Raw genomic sequence first — 16,474 nt, 5'->3', positions numbered from 1 at the left:
TCCAACCCCTTTTAGGAGGAAAAAATAACTAAATAACAGTAAAAGACAACGCGAACACTAGGAAAAGAGAATCACACGCAGTACAGGAAGATTCTCAAAGGAAAGAAGCTACATTTAGTGTAAAAATCAGGCTCTTTTTATACCGATGAGACATAAGAGTAACTTCAGGTAACCAAGAGAGGACAGAGGTGGTAGGCACATGCGGGATACTCAAGGATGGGAAGTCATTTGAGGGTCAAGAAATCATCATGGGCATGGAAAAGCCTGGGTAATGGGAGAAGCCATAAAGGTAACTGTGCCTTAATGGGAAAAAGGCTGACAGAAGGTCTCCTGAACCTGGGGCAGAAGAAAATGCCTGCCAGCCTGAGAGCTGCCAGCCCACAGGGTACAGTCCTTCAGGAGCGGACTGCTCCAGCATTGGCTCCCCTCTCCACGGAGCAGCACAGGAAGTTTCTTAGACATAAGGAGCTCTGTTTTAGGTAAAAATCAGGGCTGTTTTATACCATTTTTAACTGTTATGCCTAAGAAAGCATAGGACACCATGACTTCAGGTAACCAACAGATGCTGTTCATTTCTACCACCCTCCTGGTGCAGTCAAGAGCTAACGATGTTCCTGATATTCTTCAAACAACTCTTGAGTTCTCATGCACGTTCCCACTTTACTGGGCCCATTTCCTCTTGACAATCAGCTCCTTCGACATCAGAGCAGTGTCCCGGGAACAACAAGCATCTCCACGCTAGAGTGGCCACGGGGACAATGAGCCAGCCACACCAGGAGCTGCAATCAGAGGCCCCAGTAGAAGAGAGCTGCACCATCTGCCTGGGCCCGCTGGCTGACGCAGCACGACTGGACCCCTGCAGGCACTGTTTCTGCAGGGAGCGCATCCAGCCCCGGGCCGCCCACAGAGCCACCAGCCCACTCTGCCGCCAGCCCATCATCACCATCGTGAGGCTGGTGCCACACCCCGTGCAGGACGCCTCGGCCCACCAGCCCTGGGGAAGGTTCCAGCGCAACGCGGGGCTGGGGTGGCGGCGGCAGCAGCAGCGATGGCGGAGCCCCTCCAGCTACCGGTCCCACAGTGTCTCGCCCAGGCACAGGGATCGCAGCCCCGCCACGCCACGCCAGCTCGTCCGCAGCTTCTCCTGGCACTGGGAGCAGGACGGGCGCAGGTGGCCCCAGTCCCCACTGAACATCAACCCTGAGGATCCGTTGTGGCTGTGCAGGGCCCGGCAGGAGGAGCCAGGGGCTGGTGAACATGCAGGCTGCCAGGCTGGGCCTGGCATTTAAGAAAGAATAAATAAATCCTAAAAAGCAACTGAGTTGGAAGTCATTTGGGGGATGGGAAATTATCATGGCATTGGGTAACTGGATGAGGGCAGCAGCCATAAAGGTGACCATGCCCTAGCAGGAAAAAAGCTGACAGAAGAATTCTCCTGAACCTGGGGCAGAAACGAATTCCTGGCAGCCTGAGAAGTGCTAGCCCAGGAGCTGTACCACAGGGCGCAGTCCTTCAGGAGCAGACTGCTCCAGCATGGACTGGTCTTCATGGACTGCACTTCCAGCTGTAATTCAGATCCTGCATGTGCTCCCCACATGCTGCAGCCTCCTTCAGGCCACATCCTCTTGCTCTTGCGTTGGTCCTCAACAGGCTGCAACTTGGAGATCCGCTCCAACATATAACACAAGCTACAAGTGGACAGCCTACTTCACCATGTTCCTCTCCATAGCCAGTAGTGGAACTTCTGCTCTGGCACCTGGAGCGTCTCCTGCCTCCTCCTTCACTGAACTTGGTGTCTGCAAGGCTGTCTCTCTCACATTTCCTCAGTCCTGTCATCCATATGCTGTGTGCAGCGTTTTGGAGTCTTTCTTAAATATGTTAGCACAGAAGTGCCACCATTGTGGCACTTTATGGAAGTACCAGCCTCAGCCAGCAGAGGTTCCCTTTTGGAGCTACCTGGAACTGGATCTTCTCTGAAATGGGGCAGCTCTTGGTCTCTTACCACAGAAGTCACCCACACGGCTCCCAGACTACCAAAATGTTGCCACACAAACCCAAAACAGATGCTGGGATATGACGTTGGTACTTGAGGCTGTGAGATGAGGCAGCAACAATGAGGCTGCAACATGACAGTGATATGTGAGGCTAGGACATGAGGTTGCAAGCTGAATGAGCGTGTTCAGAAAGCAACAGATGTTTTATGGCTGGCCAGGGACATCAGCAAGCGCAAGCATCTGTGGCGTGGCTGTAACTGCATCATTAAGCAAGATGTTCTATGATTCTAAACTATCTTCTCATGAACCGTTCTGTTACTTAGTCCTACTTTTCTAATTCACTGTGAAACCATACAGGTTGCATTACACACCTACTTGATCGCTTCAAAGAATCATCTCCAACAAAGAGCACAGACAAACATGTAAATTTAAGTTCTTAAACTCTTCTAAATAGCATTTTTCAAGTAATTCTTAAAGATCCTTACCAGCTCTTGTGTATCTTCTGCTAATGGCAAAAATGCAGCTTCCATAATAGCAATTTGGTCAGCGTTGAGTTTCTGCCACAGACTGATCAGCATAATCACCAGATGGGTGGCACTTTTCAACTTTGTGAATGCCTGGAACATGTTGGCTTGGTTTTCTTCTGCTGCATCTGCTAGAGCTATTACCTGCAAAAATTACAAACTTCTGTTAAGTATAATTTTTACCATCCATGAACACTCAACACTGAAATTACATTTGGCACACTCTTGTTTTTTCTGTAGAATATCCTGAGGAATTCTGTCTTCCATAAACAAAAACCACAGAGTATTAAGTGAGTTATCATTTATCTAGATTTTTCCTTTGCATACCCAAGATAATTTCAAGTACAGATGGCAATATAATTAATCTATCTAGTACTGCAAGCAATGTAGGAATTATTCTGTTTAGTGTGTATTCTTAAGGCATTCCTGAAATTGATCCTCATCATGACACATAATACAGGATAACCAACTAACTTTCAGGTTTATACCACACAACGCTAATCCCTGTATGACCAGCAAGCCTACTGTATTAATCAAAAGCAATACATTGATTTTATTCCACTAAAAATGCAATATATTATTATTTCCACATGATAGCCATCTGTAACTTTATTAATTCCCAGATCTCTCTCTGTTTTGCGCTAGTTGTTACAGCATTTATGCCAAAAAGTAAACATTATGGATCATGTTTCTGACAGCAATATTGCTTTAAAATAACTGTCATAGATATTAAAAGAATTTTTAAAATAAAGTAAAATGGCAGATTCATCTCTTGTAAGATGGTAGGATAGTTTGACTGAGTACTTCAAGGTGGTGGGAAAAGCAGAAAAGCTATTATAATACATTTTACTCATTTCAGAAATAACATGTCATTGTAGATAATATTGTCCACTCACAGCACTATGAATCACAGAATTTTAGGGGTTGGAAGGGACCTCGAGAGATCATTGGGTCCAACCCTTGTGCCAAAGCAGGTTCCTTAGAGCAGGCTGCCCAGGTAGGCGTCCAGACAGGCCTTGAATATCTCCAGTGAAGGAGACTCCACAACCTCCCTAGGCAACCTGTTCCAGTGCTTCGTCACCCTCACCGTGAAGAAGTTCTTTCACATGTTGGTACAGAACTTCCTGTGCTCTATTTTGTGGCCACTGTCCCCACAAACCACTGAAAAGAGATTGGCCAAATCCCTCTGTCTCCCACACCTCAGGTATTTATAAACATTGATAAGATCCCCTCTCAGTCTTCTTTTCTCCAGGCTGAACAGACCCAGGTCTCTCAGCCTTTCCTCATAAGGAAGATGCTCCAGGCCCTGTATCATCTTTGTGGCCCTCCACTGGACTCTTTGCAGGAGATCCCTGTCTTTCTTGTACTGGGGAGCCCAGAAGTGGACACAGTACTCCAGGTGAGGCCAGAGTAGAGGGGGAGGATCACCTCCCTTGGCCTGCTGGCCACACTCCTTTTAATGCATGCCAGGATCCCATTGGCCCTCTTGGCCACCAGGGCACACTGCTGGCTCATGGTTAACCTGTCATCCACCAGGACCCCCAGGTCCTTCCCCGCAGAGCTCCTCTCCAGCAGGTCGTCCCCCAGCCTGTACTGATACATCCAATTGTTTCTTCCCAGGTGCAGGACTCTACACTTGCTCTTGTTTAACCTCATTTGGTTTCCTACCCATCTCTCCAGCCAGTCCAGGTCTCGCTGAATGGCAGCACAGCCTTCTGGTGTGTCAGCCACTCCTCCCAGCTTTGTGTCATCGGCGTACTTGCTGAAGGCAGACACTATTCCCTCGTCAAGGTTGTTGAAGATGTTGAACGGCATCAGACCCAGCACTGACCCCTGGGGAACACCACTAGTCACACGTCTCCAGCCAGACTCTGCGCTGCTGATCACCACCCTCTGAGCTCAGCCAGTCAGCCAGTTCTCAACCTACCTCACTGTCTATTCATCTATCCCCCACTTTCACAGCTTTGCTAGTAGGATGTCATGGGAGACAGTATCAAAAGCCTTGCTAAAGTCAAGGTAGATGACATCCACCGCTCTCCCCTCATCTACCTAGCTGGTGATGCCATCATAGAAGGCAACAAGGTTGGTTGAGCATGACTTCCCCTTGATGAATCCATGCTGACTACTCCTCATAACCTTCTTCTCTTCCAATTGCTTGGAGATGGCATCCAGAACAAGCTGTTCCATCACCTTTCCAGGGACAGAGATGAGACTGACTGGCCTGTAGTTTCCCAGATCCTCTTTCTTGCCCTTCTTGAAGACCGGAGTGATATTGGCTATCCTCCAGTTTTCAGGCACCTCTCCTGTTCTCCAGGACCTTTCAAAGATGATAGAGAGTGGTTCGGCGATCACCTCTGCCAACTCCCTTAGCACACGTGGATGGATCCCATTGGGACCCATGGATTTGTGTGCGTTGATCCCACTCAGATGCTCCCAAACCACTCCCTCATCAACCAGGGGGGAGCTTTCCATTTCCCAGACCCTTTCTCCTCCCTCCAGGGTCCCAGAGTCCTAGGGCGGAGTCCTTGAAGCAAACACTGAAGCAAAGAAAGCATTCAGTATCTCCACCTTCTCGGTGTCTCCCATTACCAGGACACCCCACTCATTCAGCAAGGGACCCACATTATCCCTAGTCTTCCTTTTACTGTTTACATACTTTTAAAAAAACCTTCTTATTATCCTTTATCTCTTTTGCAAGCCTCATCTCTAGGTGGGCTTTAGCCCTTCCTCATCGCATCCCTGCAGGCCCTGACAACACTTCCATATTCTCCCAAGAGGACAGGCCCTTTTTCCACATTTCATAGACCTTCCTCTTCCTTTTGATCTTGTTGATGTGCTCCTTGCTCATCCACACAGGTTTCCTGCCCCCCTTCTCTAATTTCCTACTCTTAGGGGTGAAAAAGGACGTTTTGGAAACATATTGCTAAGAATCCCTTCTTTCTTGAAGCACAGTGGCTAGACATTTTTGTCACTAGTGAAAAGCAAAGACGAAAGTGATTTCAATATTCAATTGCTATAATTTCAATATATCAGCAATGGATTTTCTGGGGTACTTGCACTGAATTACTTCAACTAAAGGAAAGGAACAAAGGTTAGTGGCTTGTCCTAGAGTTGGAGCACAACTTAAAAGACCTGTTCTCTTGAATGACACCAGATCTTAGCATTGCCCAAATAATGGCTAGCAGCAATACACATCATCTTCACTGTCATTTAAATCAACACAAAACACTTCCCCTGAACCACTTTCCCCTTTTTATTTATCTGCAAAATGAAGTAGTATGTGCTTGACTGGAGTTGTGAAAGGCCTCATAAATGCAGTTAAATTTTAATTAGTATTACAACAGAATTTACATAGTAAAATTTGCAGAGCTGGATCCATTAACATTTGGCAACAACAGGAAAATGAAAATACTATACAATGCAATTTCAGCCTGGAAACGAAGCCAACCAGCTGTTAGCATTTGGTGGAGGAAAACTATTTTTAAATCTGCAACACTGGCATTAGAGATGTGTGTGTTCCCTCAAAGTTCCCATGTGACTGGGAAGATAAAGGCAACAGAGAATTTCAGGGAACTATAAATATGAAGCATTTCAAACAAAATGTGTTGATAGCTTTTGTTTTGGATTGTAAAACATAGCATTTCCAAATAAAATGGAGAACCCACAGGACACTTATGAATCCAAACACTACATAAATCAGAGCTGAGTAACAAGAAGGCAAAACAAAATACCACCTAACCATACTAAGAAGTGTTAAATTAATCCCTAACAGTGAAAAAACATGTAACATACATCGCTTGGAGGAAAGCAATAGTATCACAGCCATGAATCACCTGATGCAAACATGACTGCATTACACTTGCTCAGATGAAAAAGCTGGTGCTCTGTCTACCTCATGTTCTACATGAGGTGCAGTGCAGTTCCACAGTATGCTTGCTTTTCAGCAGTTAAGGGTGACAAAGCCATGTGCCAAATGCACCACTGCACAGTACCTTACATCAAGTTGTAACTGATCACTGTAACCATTAATTGTGTGCAGTAATCAGCTCCATCTTTCACAGAAGACAAACAGCAAGAACAGACAAGTTCTCTGTACAATATATTCAGAATTCCTGGAATTTGGAATAAAGGCAAGTATCCTCCTTTTGGATAAAACTCAGCTAATATCAGTAAGGCTGAAGAAGCAGGCAAATACCATTGTGTTTGTGTGACAACTACCTGAACACTGCTAACACAAGAGGAAAAGGACACCTAGACTGAGTCACTCATGAATTCCCAGATCATCTCTCACTCTGCCCTACACTTAAAACTTATATTGTACTGTATACCTCAGAACATAAAAAAAAAGTTACTACACGGTGCTTCATTTCAAGAAGTCTTCAGAATATGCTTTCTTTCTATTTTAGTAATTATAAGCAAAGGAGATGCTCACCTTTTGATAGGCTATAAAACAAATATGTCCCAGTACTTCCAAACAACACCTAATACCAAAAAAAACCTTTAGGTTGTTTTCAAAGCAACTTCATAAACAAACAAACAAACAAACAAAACATACACACCAGAAAGAACAACTGTCAAAAAATATCTTTGGCATTAATTTTTACAGTTCAATCTGTTTAGGTAACATTTATTTTATTATCTTTGTAAACAGATCTATTAAGAAGAAAAAGAGAAAAGAAAGAAAGGGAAAGGGGAAAGGAAATCTCTCCCCATGTCTCTCACTTCTTCAAGGGTTAGGTAGAAAAATATATTGCAATTGGTGGTCCTAAGCGTAGTTTAACAGCAAAGATTTTAGTCCAACTAAAAATTATCAAGTAGCAAGTCTGTCTATATTGCATAAGCCCTACCATTGCTTAATAGACTTTTTCCTTTTCCTTTTTTCTTAAAAACACAAAGTTGTCAAACAAAAAGAAAGCTAAAAATGAAAGGTGGCTAAAAAAAAAAAAATAAATAATAAGATGTATAGAAATGTCTTGAAAGTACAGTATTTAATATATATCTTTACAACTGATCAAAAGTTGGTTTTCATTTGCAGTTTTTTTTGCTTAAATTTTTCTTACCAAATTCTCACTGTTTCAATACAACCATCAGCAAAGGACAGTTAAAAAGTTATTAATGGAAGTATGCTGTGAAATGGAAAGAGAGAACTAGAGAAGAACTAGACCCTACATTAACATCATACTTTTAAAATATTTTTATTAAATTTCATATTCACAGTTGGCAAAAGGTAAGCCTGAAATCCAGAAGCCTTTCTATGAGTTCTTGAGAACTTCACCCATCAACGCTATTAGCAAGATTCGATTACAGTTGCTTCCAAGTACAGAGCATTTCTCATGTTTTCAGCATAAAGTGCTCAAGCAGAAGGACTTTTTTCCATTCTTATTTCATTGCTAAGACAATCTTTTAAGACAACAAAGCATTCGCAAAGTTTAACTTAAAGTGAATGGTGATTCAAGTTTTTAAAATAAATAAATTAATCCAATATTAGTGCAGTGTTTAACATCCAGCAGTAACTCTTCAAAATTAGTAATCCCATTTGAAAAAGTCTTGCAACATACCCACTCGTTTATATACAGACAAGTTTGTTAAAGCAATAATGAACATAACTCTCCCACAAGCATTCCAATAATATGAAAAAAATAGAAATATAAAAATACAAAAATACAAAAGGCCTTATTAGCTGGCTATGAAATTTAAGAAAACTTAAAAAAAAAAAAAAAAAAGTAAAGGGCAAGAAATGAGCATGACATTTCACACAATTTTCTTTTGAGTGGGTAGGTGGGTAGTATATTTTCTTGGAGACCTGAACACCATAGGGACTGAAGACTCTCACAGGTTTTATGCCGGATTTCAAAATGGAGAACAGGAAATATGACTGACAATTTGTTTTTCTTTTTGAAAACTGCCAAGAAAAACATAACTGTTCACCACTGGTGAAGCTTTAGCCAACTGTTCTTATTCTCATTTATTTCTATCTCACAGCTTCTAGCAAATTTGAAGCATCTTCATTTTCAGCAGAAATCAGGTTTGAAGACAGCAGAGATTTGGCATTTAAGGAAAACGGGATATCTTTACATTTCATACATCATATTGAGGAGGGTCTTCTCTACCAAATTTGGTAAAATAGGAAAAATAGCACCAGAAGTGTAATTATTTTGAAACTGACACAGGGGTGATGAATTATCAACACATTTATTACGTAGTAAACTAATTCATAACTATATTAAAGCTTCTATTAGAAGAAGGTTATTTTGTAGTAAGGAAGAGTTATTCAAGCAAAAACAGTGATCACAAGCTCACAGGTTTCTTCTGACAATTGTTTTAAATTTAATATGAATTTATTTATTATAAGATACATAATTGATCCAACCCCTTCTGACTATTTTTTAAATAAAAGAAAGTAGATCCTCATAAAATAAGACTTTAATGCACATAAAGCATAAAAACCAAAGCTTATTTCCCAAGATGACTACTTGGGTATTCACATTGTAACTGGACACTTAGTACTATTCTACTACACTGTTTTCTATGTACATTTATTAAAAAAAAAAAAAAAAAAAAAAAAAAAAAAGGAAAGGAAATAAAAAAAAAAAATCCATCAGCTAAAACTAAAACAAGTCCTAACAGAATATTTGTCCTGTGGTTTTAAGGTCTCCATCACATACCTTAGTTCAGATGGAACAAGCCAGCATTAAAGTCCATTTTTTTTTCCCTCCTCTTACAAGCCCTTTTGTTACCAGATGTTATGCAGTCATACACTAAAGCTACAGCACCAGCAAAGCAAACCTTTAGAATGGATATGACAACGTGATAGCAATCACATCATTTTAATTAATAAAATCCTGAATATCCCTTATTCTGGGAGAAAACTATTTTCTTGCAGGCAATTCTCAAAGCAGTTTACAAAGTAACCAAATGCTGATTAGCAGACCATCTCACTCAATGAGCATTGTGCACACAGCTTTTGACAAGTGACCAAAGCTTTATGGAATGCAGACAAAGATATCCATGTCAGAAAGTGATCTTTATCAAGCACTCTGTCACCAGAAGGAATAATCGTGTCACTCCCACAAGGGAGCACTTTACTACTGCAGCATTCCCACAGCACCACAGTTTGTATGTCAGAGTGTGCATTGGGATTGAGTACCTCAGACCACAATTATCCCACACAGATATGAATGTCCCTGCTATCACTAACCATGACCAAGTTTTTTTAAACTGTGGTTTAGCCCCAACATGACGACAACAAAGCATCAATTCACATAGGCACCAAATATTGGACTTCCAAGTGAAGCCCAACAACCCTGATCTGCAAAGAGAGCAGAGAGATGAAAGAGGTACATTATGAGCCATGGCTAGTTTTCTGGATGCACTCAGCTACCCTGCAAAATGAGCATGAAATTACTGATCATCACAAATAGTTACTACAGTGATCTGGAAACTATAATTCACATTAATTAAATACTCAAGGCTGCAGGGGAAGTTGTGTTGTTGTTGTTTGTGTGTGTTTGTTGTTTCCGTCTATGTTAAATCCCCAACAAAGTTATTACTAACAACTCTACTGAACCCTTTTCTTAGCTGGAACCTGCCAAGTAGCAGTATCATCTACAAGCACAACACAGGTTACAGATTACGACAGCAGACAACTCAAACATTCTTTGAAAGCCAGATGCATGTACTGTTTATATTCAGGGTCCTCTTTTCAGTCTTCACATATAATAAAGCTGAGATATAATACCTCATTTTAGAAATTGGTGACAATGATGTTAATAGCGACTTCTTTCCAGATAAAAGTAGCTATCTTTTCAACTATGCAAAGACATAATTGTATGACTATGGACAATTCAAAATAGGAAAAAAACTTCAACATTCTCTTTTTCCTCTTCAGAAAACTCAGAAAGACAGGCTATAATTTTGTCTTCACAAGTTTATATTTCCCCAGTTTTTATCTGTACCTGTATACTCCATTTTTACCAGGAAGTTTTTTGAAGTTTATTGCAAAATATTTGGTGGATTCACAACCCCAGCTACCTGAATACAGTAAAAAAAAAAAAGATACTTGATTGTTAATATGTTTAAAAACAAATTAAAACCCTAATGAATCAATAACACCTTACTCCACAAGAAATCTCTGTTTTTACTGAATAAAGTATCTAGCCAAGCATTGCTAGCAAAATCCAAGCATGAAGAAAGACTTGGTTACCTCTACATTAGAGAAGGTTACAACCTAATTAAATTGAGCATATTCATATTCCCCTGGGTCTAAACATGTTGCTCCTCATATAAAAAATAATGTTGAAAAAATTTCTATATTAACAATACATCACTTTGTTGCATCACTTTTGAGAGTTTACTGGTTTTATTTAAACACTTCTTAGCATTTTATACCGCTGCCCATCATTATCTAAGCTTCCTTTGTTAAATCCACAGGAACAGAAAAGAAGAATTCCAATATTTCTTCTGTCTAAATTAAGTTTAATTACTAAAGTATTTAAACTTGATTACTTGATTTTTGTCTCTTTGCTTTTTTTTTAAAGGGGTTTAGTGCTTTAAAAGCCAGATAAAGTAGTATGGTTTATAAGAACACACAGAAAAAAAACTATTAAAATACCTAACACCTCACCTGTTCCTGATAGTCTATCTACAGGTAAATATTGCAGCCCATTTTTTCAGATGGAGAAAAAAAAATCTTTCATGAAGGAATGCTATAAACATAGCATATTCCAAAATATATATGATACTTTCCAACACATTTAGAAGCCAATTCTACACTCTAAATCCAAATTTAGAAGGGGAGTTATAAAAATAGTAGCTTATCTGAGCAAAATAGCATCTGGTACAAATTACTCAAAAACCCAAGAAGCCAATGAGTTACAATGCATCTTTCACTTACCCCTTCAAAACAAAAGTTCCATTTAAGCATAGCAATGTGCCAAATAACACACAGATATGTCAAAGAATCACTGATAGTCAATGAACATTGAAGAGAGTTTCACTGAGAAGCTGTGGTTGAACTGGCAGCAGTGTATAAAAAAAAAAAAAATACAGCTAAGCATTAGCTAAATGGAGACAGAGAGATGAAGAGCTTGGTTTGTATCACCAAATATATGATATTAAGGAAAGATAAAAAATATATATATTTTACAATAAAGAAACAAACAAGCAAAACCTCATATTTAGTATATTAAAAATAAGCTGTGAACCAAAGCAAATGGTTTAAAAAACTAACAAGGGCTTCTTCCTGCAAGTTTTTCATTTTATTTCAGCCCAACGGGACCTGTGGATGGCCAGGAAATCAAGAGAGACCCATTAGGTCCTAGTTCTGCAAAAATTCACATACACTGAAGCTCAGTGGACAAAAATCAAAGCTTAATAAGACTAGTGGGAATGCTGCATTGATCTAGTAAGGGCAGGATTTCATCCTTTTAAAGGGGACTGCTTCTCAACATGATTAGCCACATACACCCAGAGGAAAAAAAGTATGCAGAATGTTAGATATCAATGTAGTTTTAGAAACCTAGATAATATAATAATTTTGAATAAATCCAAAGCTTTTGTCATTGCTTCCCAGAAGCTACACAGTAAATCAAGTATCTCTTTCCTAAATCAGGCTTGCCTCACGTTCATGTTTTATTGTAAAAATTAAAAACAATAAACCTGCTGTTGACAAATCTTAGAAAGATTAATAAAAACAAATCCAATTAACACATAATACAGATATTCTTCTATTTGTATAAATAAACACAAAGCAATTCCAGAAAATTATGTTCCCAACAGCTTTTAAGATAAAAGCATTAATGGCAAACAAATCATCAAGCCTGTCAAGACAGTGAAATACTAAGCTAAATTCCAATACATGATATTTTCCCTACCCACTCCTACTTCTGATTTTGGCACTTCTGCTTTATACTGAAGAACCTGAGGAAGTTTCCAAAATTCCCCATCCAGGTAGGCTCACATATAATTTTAAGTGATCAGAAAATATTGCAATTGCTATCACAGTGTCTAGAAGTAACAGTAAGACTCAGAATGATTAAAATATAAGACTACACTGGAAATCAACTCTAAACATTCAAACATTAAATATTCTAAACAATAAAAGGAAAAGGATGGTGGGCTAATTAGAAGCTCAAACTCTTAACTACAACACTAATTTCATGACATTGTTCAATAACACAAGTTATTTTCTATTTTGAGACACTTTATAGGATTTCTCTTTTAGCACAATCTTGACAACATGTGCCACATAGAACGTTTGGAGATAAAACAAGCTTCTCAAGTCAAAGCGCATTCACATGTCCCAAAACATGTGAATTGCTTGTCTGAATACCTTGTCTTTGAATTAGAAATTTTCTGTAATTTATTATATTTTTTGTTGTTGTTCTGAAAGAAGCACAACCATTTCAAAACACGGGAATGTTACAATGAAATTCGTGCTTTTTAAAACTCAGGCCAAAGAACAATCTGTATTAAACAGAATTCAATAGGACTGGAATCATTTACTAGAAATAAATAAAAATAAAAATTAAAAAATATAATTTCAAAACAGACTTTTAGTGAAAGCAAAAATTTATTGTATGCAACGTGCTGAAATAGTAAGCTTCAGACACACCAGATTCTTACATTCCTCCACAGATGAAGCATAGCACAGACCACAATAATGCTTGCTCCACAATACCCAGAAAATAACTTCTATGATCTTCTGAGAGGCATCCCATTTTATACAACATATGAGTCCTATGCCAGTAGTTATTTCCATAAACGTGCAATAATTTTTAGTGATACAGATTTCATTTTCAGGTATCAAGACTGGGAACGAGCATCAGTGGACCAAATGTACCTTACTGTCAGGCCAAACAGATAGTAGTTACTTGGATGAGTAACAAAGACACAAAGTGGTTATCATATCCCTAGAATCCTCCATCTACATAAGAAAAGAAATAAAAGAGAAAAAAAAGAACCTTGTGAAGTAACATTACGGTCCATTCAATATCACCTGTCCAGGTGTTTGTCAAAATAGTTTTAGGTCACCGAATTCATTGTGCTGCGGATAATGGCCAATCAAATGGTGCCCATTCTTCTGCACACCTGGAACTGCACATTCTCTTCTCAAACTGAGAAATTAAGAACATTCCCACCTGAAATACCCTGCTAATTCTGAGGAAAAAGCCTACAGGAAGAGAATCATTTTTCTTTATATGCACACCTGCCTCTAGCCACACATTAAACAGTGCCACTGAAATCTAGGAGTTACAAAATAAATAAATAAATAAATAAAACAAGCAAAAGCTCATCCCCCGAATTGGCTTATCTCGCATTCAAATTAAGACAAGCTGAAAAGCTAGTAATTATTTTAATATGTAAAGTGACTTTACAACAGTATTATTCTAATGGAATGTCTCACCACAGGCTATAGATTGGTGTCCAACAAAAAAAGTGTCAGCATTATATATGCATATACATATTTACAGGACTAGAGCTTTATAATTCATCATACCATTTCGACATCGTTCCCCCATTGCACCTCTAAATATATTTAAGGTATATGGAATCCTAATATTCAGTTCCCAATACAGTATTTAATGACATTTATAATCTCGTAATCTTTGAGAAATGTTATTAACTGTTCCAAGTTGATAGTACAAGCAAACATCTTTCACCCAGGTTTTTGGAAATATGACTACATGTATTTTCAGCAGAACATCATCTAACTCTACTCATATCCTATGTTCTTCCTCTTTTCCTTAAAATAGGTCAAAAATAGAAGAGCTTACAAACAGATAAAGGAAATTCATTCCAATATCAGTTTAGGGCCAATTCTCCACTGAAAGAACACCTGTTTGACAAACTTGCCACTTTTGGAGATAAAAACATTGTTTACCTAGCCTCACTATCTACGTACCCTGGTATGCTACAGAAAAGCAAGACAGTTCAGGTCACCTAGGTCTTAAAAGGGGGAACAATCTCTCTCACCTTCAAAAGAGCTTTCGAGGTACCTCAGAAAGGTTTAAAGTTTAATTCAGCACTACTTCCTAGAAAAGAGCGATTTCTTTGGAGGAAGAAGAAAAAAAAAAAAAAAAAGCATAAAACAGCCTACCATCAAATGCACTGAAATTAACACATTTAATATTGCAACCTTCCAGATGCAAATTTCTCAGTCCTTGACTTCTCCTTTACTCTAACAGGCAACTAAGTCTATCAGGGAACAAAAGGTGGAATAAAAGATGCATAAGGGCATTTTAAAATCCTACAGACCTAGACTAAGATTCCCACTGGGGTTGATAGAAGTAAGAGAGCAAAGGAAAGAGCGAGTGTCAGGTGGGTGTGCTTCAGTGTCTGAAATGTGATGATTGACCTTGCATTCTTCTCTGTTTTAAATCTAGGCAAAAAAACAGTCTCCTCACTGTACAAGAAAAAGTTCTAATGCATAATATTTGGATTAACCAATAGTACCCTCAATTATGTAGAAGAGGAAAGAGATCATTTTTCAAGGCTAATATATAACCACACGCAAATACACCCCACTAAATTAGCAACAAATGGTCTTACTGATTTTGGCCAAGATAGGCTTCCTGATAAGATTTTCCTTTCAAAAAAAAAAAAAAAAAAAAAAGCTCAATTTAAACACTTATCTTTTTCCCCTGATGTAATACAGCTGAAGTTCATGCTCTGGTTCGGTCAAATCTAATAGTTTTAACTTAGTTTCATCCATTACTGGTCATAACAAGATGTATTCAAAAGGATATTTATGTTTGCTTTATTCTATTGCATAAAGTTAGGAAAACACATCTGGGTAGCATATATTCTAGCCACACTGCAGACCAAAAATCTAGATAAACGTTTTGTCTGGAGGGATGACTACATAAATTGGCCAAATTTCAGAACAAATTCACTCTGATGTTTCAAGTTAGTGGAGCTCAGAAACATGACCTAAAAGATACAGTTACATCCTCTGAAAGAGTAGCAACACTCTCTTCCTTTAGTGTCTGCTGAGAAAAAAAAGAGAAGCATTCCTTGGGAGTGACTGCAGAATTTAAAGTGAATGAAATGGTAGGTACCTGAGGAAAAACATTTCCCTATTTCAGCTCCTATTCATAACTTTTTCAGGATAATCTCCAGTGCTTGCCTCCACCTTTACCAAAACTGCATTGGAGTCTAATTAGGGGACTGTAGAGAAGGATGGTATTCAAGACTCACACTGTGGATGTCCACAGCAGAAGTCAAATTGCACGGATGGGTTCTCCATAACCAATGCCCTCATAGCAATGCTGATCAACGTGTCAAAAATTAATAAATGATGAAATATATAAGTAGATAAATCTTTGTATCAGGTGCAGAAAAAAAAAAAAAAAAAAAAAAAAAAAAAAAAAACTTAATGAGCTCAATATACCACGTAAGAAAGCAGACAGCTGGTACTTTGTTAAATGATAGGACTGGAGAGAATTACTAAGCACCATTCCTGTGGGAAGAAGTACTAAAGAAAACCCAATGTGTAATGAGAATATGAACCAAACATTACACTCTTCTTTAAATGGAAAAACCTAAGGGTAAATATAAAAGAAAAACAATTTCCCAAAGGAAATTACTCCATTGCAAAGCTTGCCCTTAAAGGAACTAAAGGAAGAAATGCTTGCTACTCTCATAAGACAAAGAAACTATGAAGAACCAGAAAAAATATGAAGCCTTGCTTTCTTTTGGAACAAATATGGAAACAAAGCTATTCAAAAACAGAGTGAGAGATCCACAAAGACCTTAGGATCCTGTAAGATGAGGGGTTAGCCTCCTTTATTTTTCTCTGTAATCTCTGGAGAGACCACAGCTTTTTCCCGCCCCCCCCCCCCCCACCTCCTCTGGGCAAGATACATAACTTTCACTGCCTTTTCCTCATGAAGATCCTCTGTAGTTATTGGAGAGAAAAGGAACTCTAACAGCTATAGAAGAAAATCGCGTTTGCAG

At 38.9% G+C, this 16,474-nt stretch overlaps 1 protein-coding gene across 5 annotated transcripts in view; it reads right to left on the bottom strand.

Moving 5' to 3' along the window:
• Nucleotides 1-16,474, bottom strand: part of BBS9 (Bardet-Biedl syndrome 9) — a 323,372-nt gene that overhangs the window by 172,479 nt on the left and 134,419 nt on the right. For all 5 annotated transcript variants that reach the window (XM_082752904.1, XM_082752907.1, XM_082752906.1 and 2 more), the window contains one exon: nucleotides 2,480-2,662. In XM_082752904.1, coding sequence (XP_082609030.1) covers nucleotides 2,480-2,662 — 183 coding nt within the window. The remainder of the gene's footprint in view (nucleotides 1-2,479; nucleotides 2,663-16,474) is intronic.

Source organism: Aythya marila, assembly GCF_965140915.1.
Source record: "Aythya marila genome assembly, chromosome: 2".
Lineage (NCBI taxonomy): Eukaryota > Metazoa > Chordata > Aves > Anseriformes > Anatidae > Aythya > Aythya marila.
The sequence above is the reverse complement of the archived record's forward strand: the minus strand, read 5'-3'. Positions and strand labels throughout refer to the sequence as shown.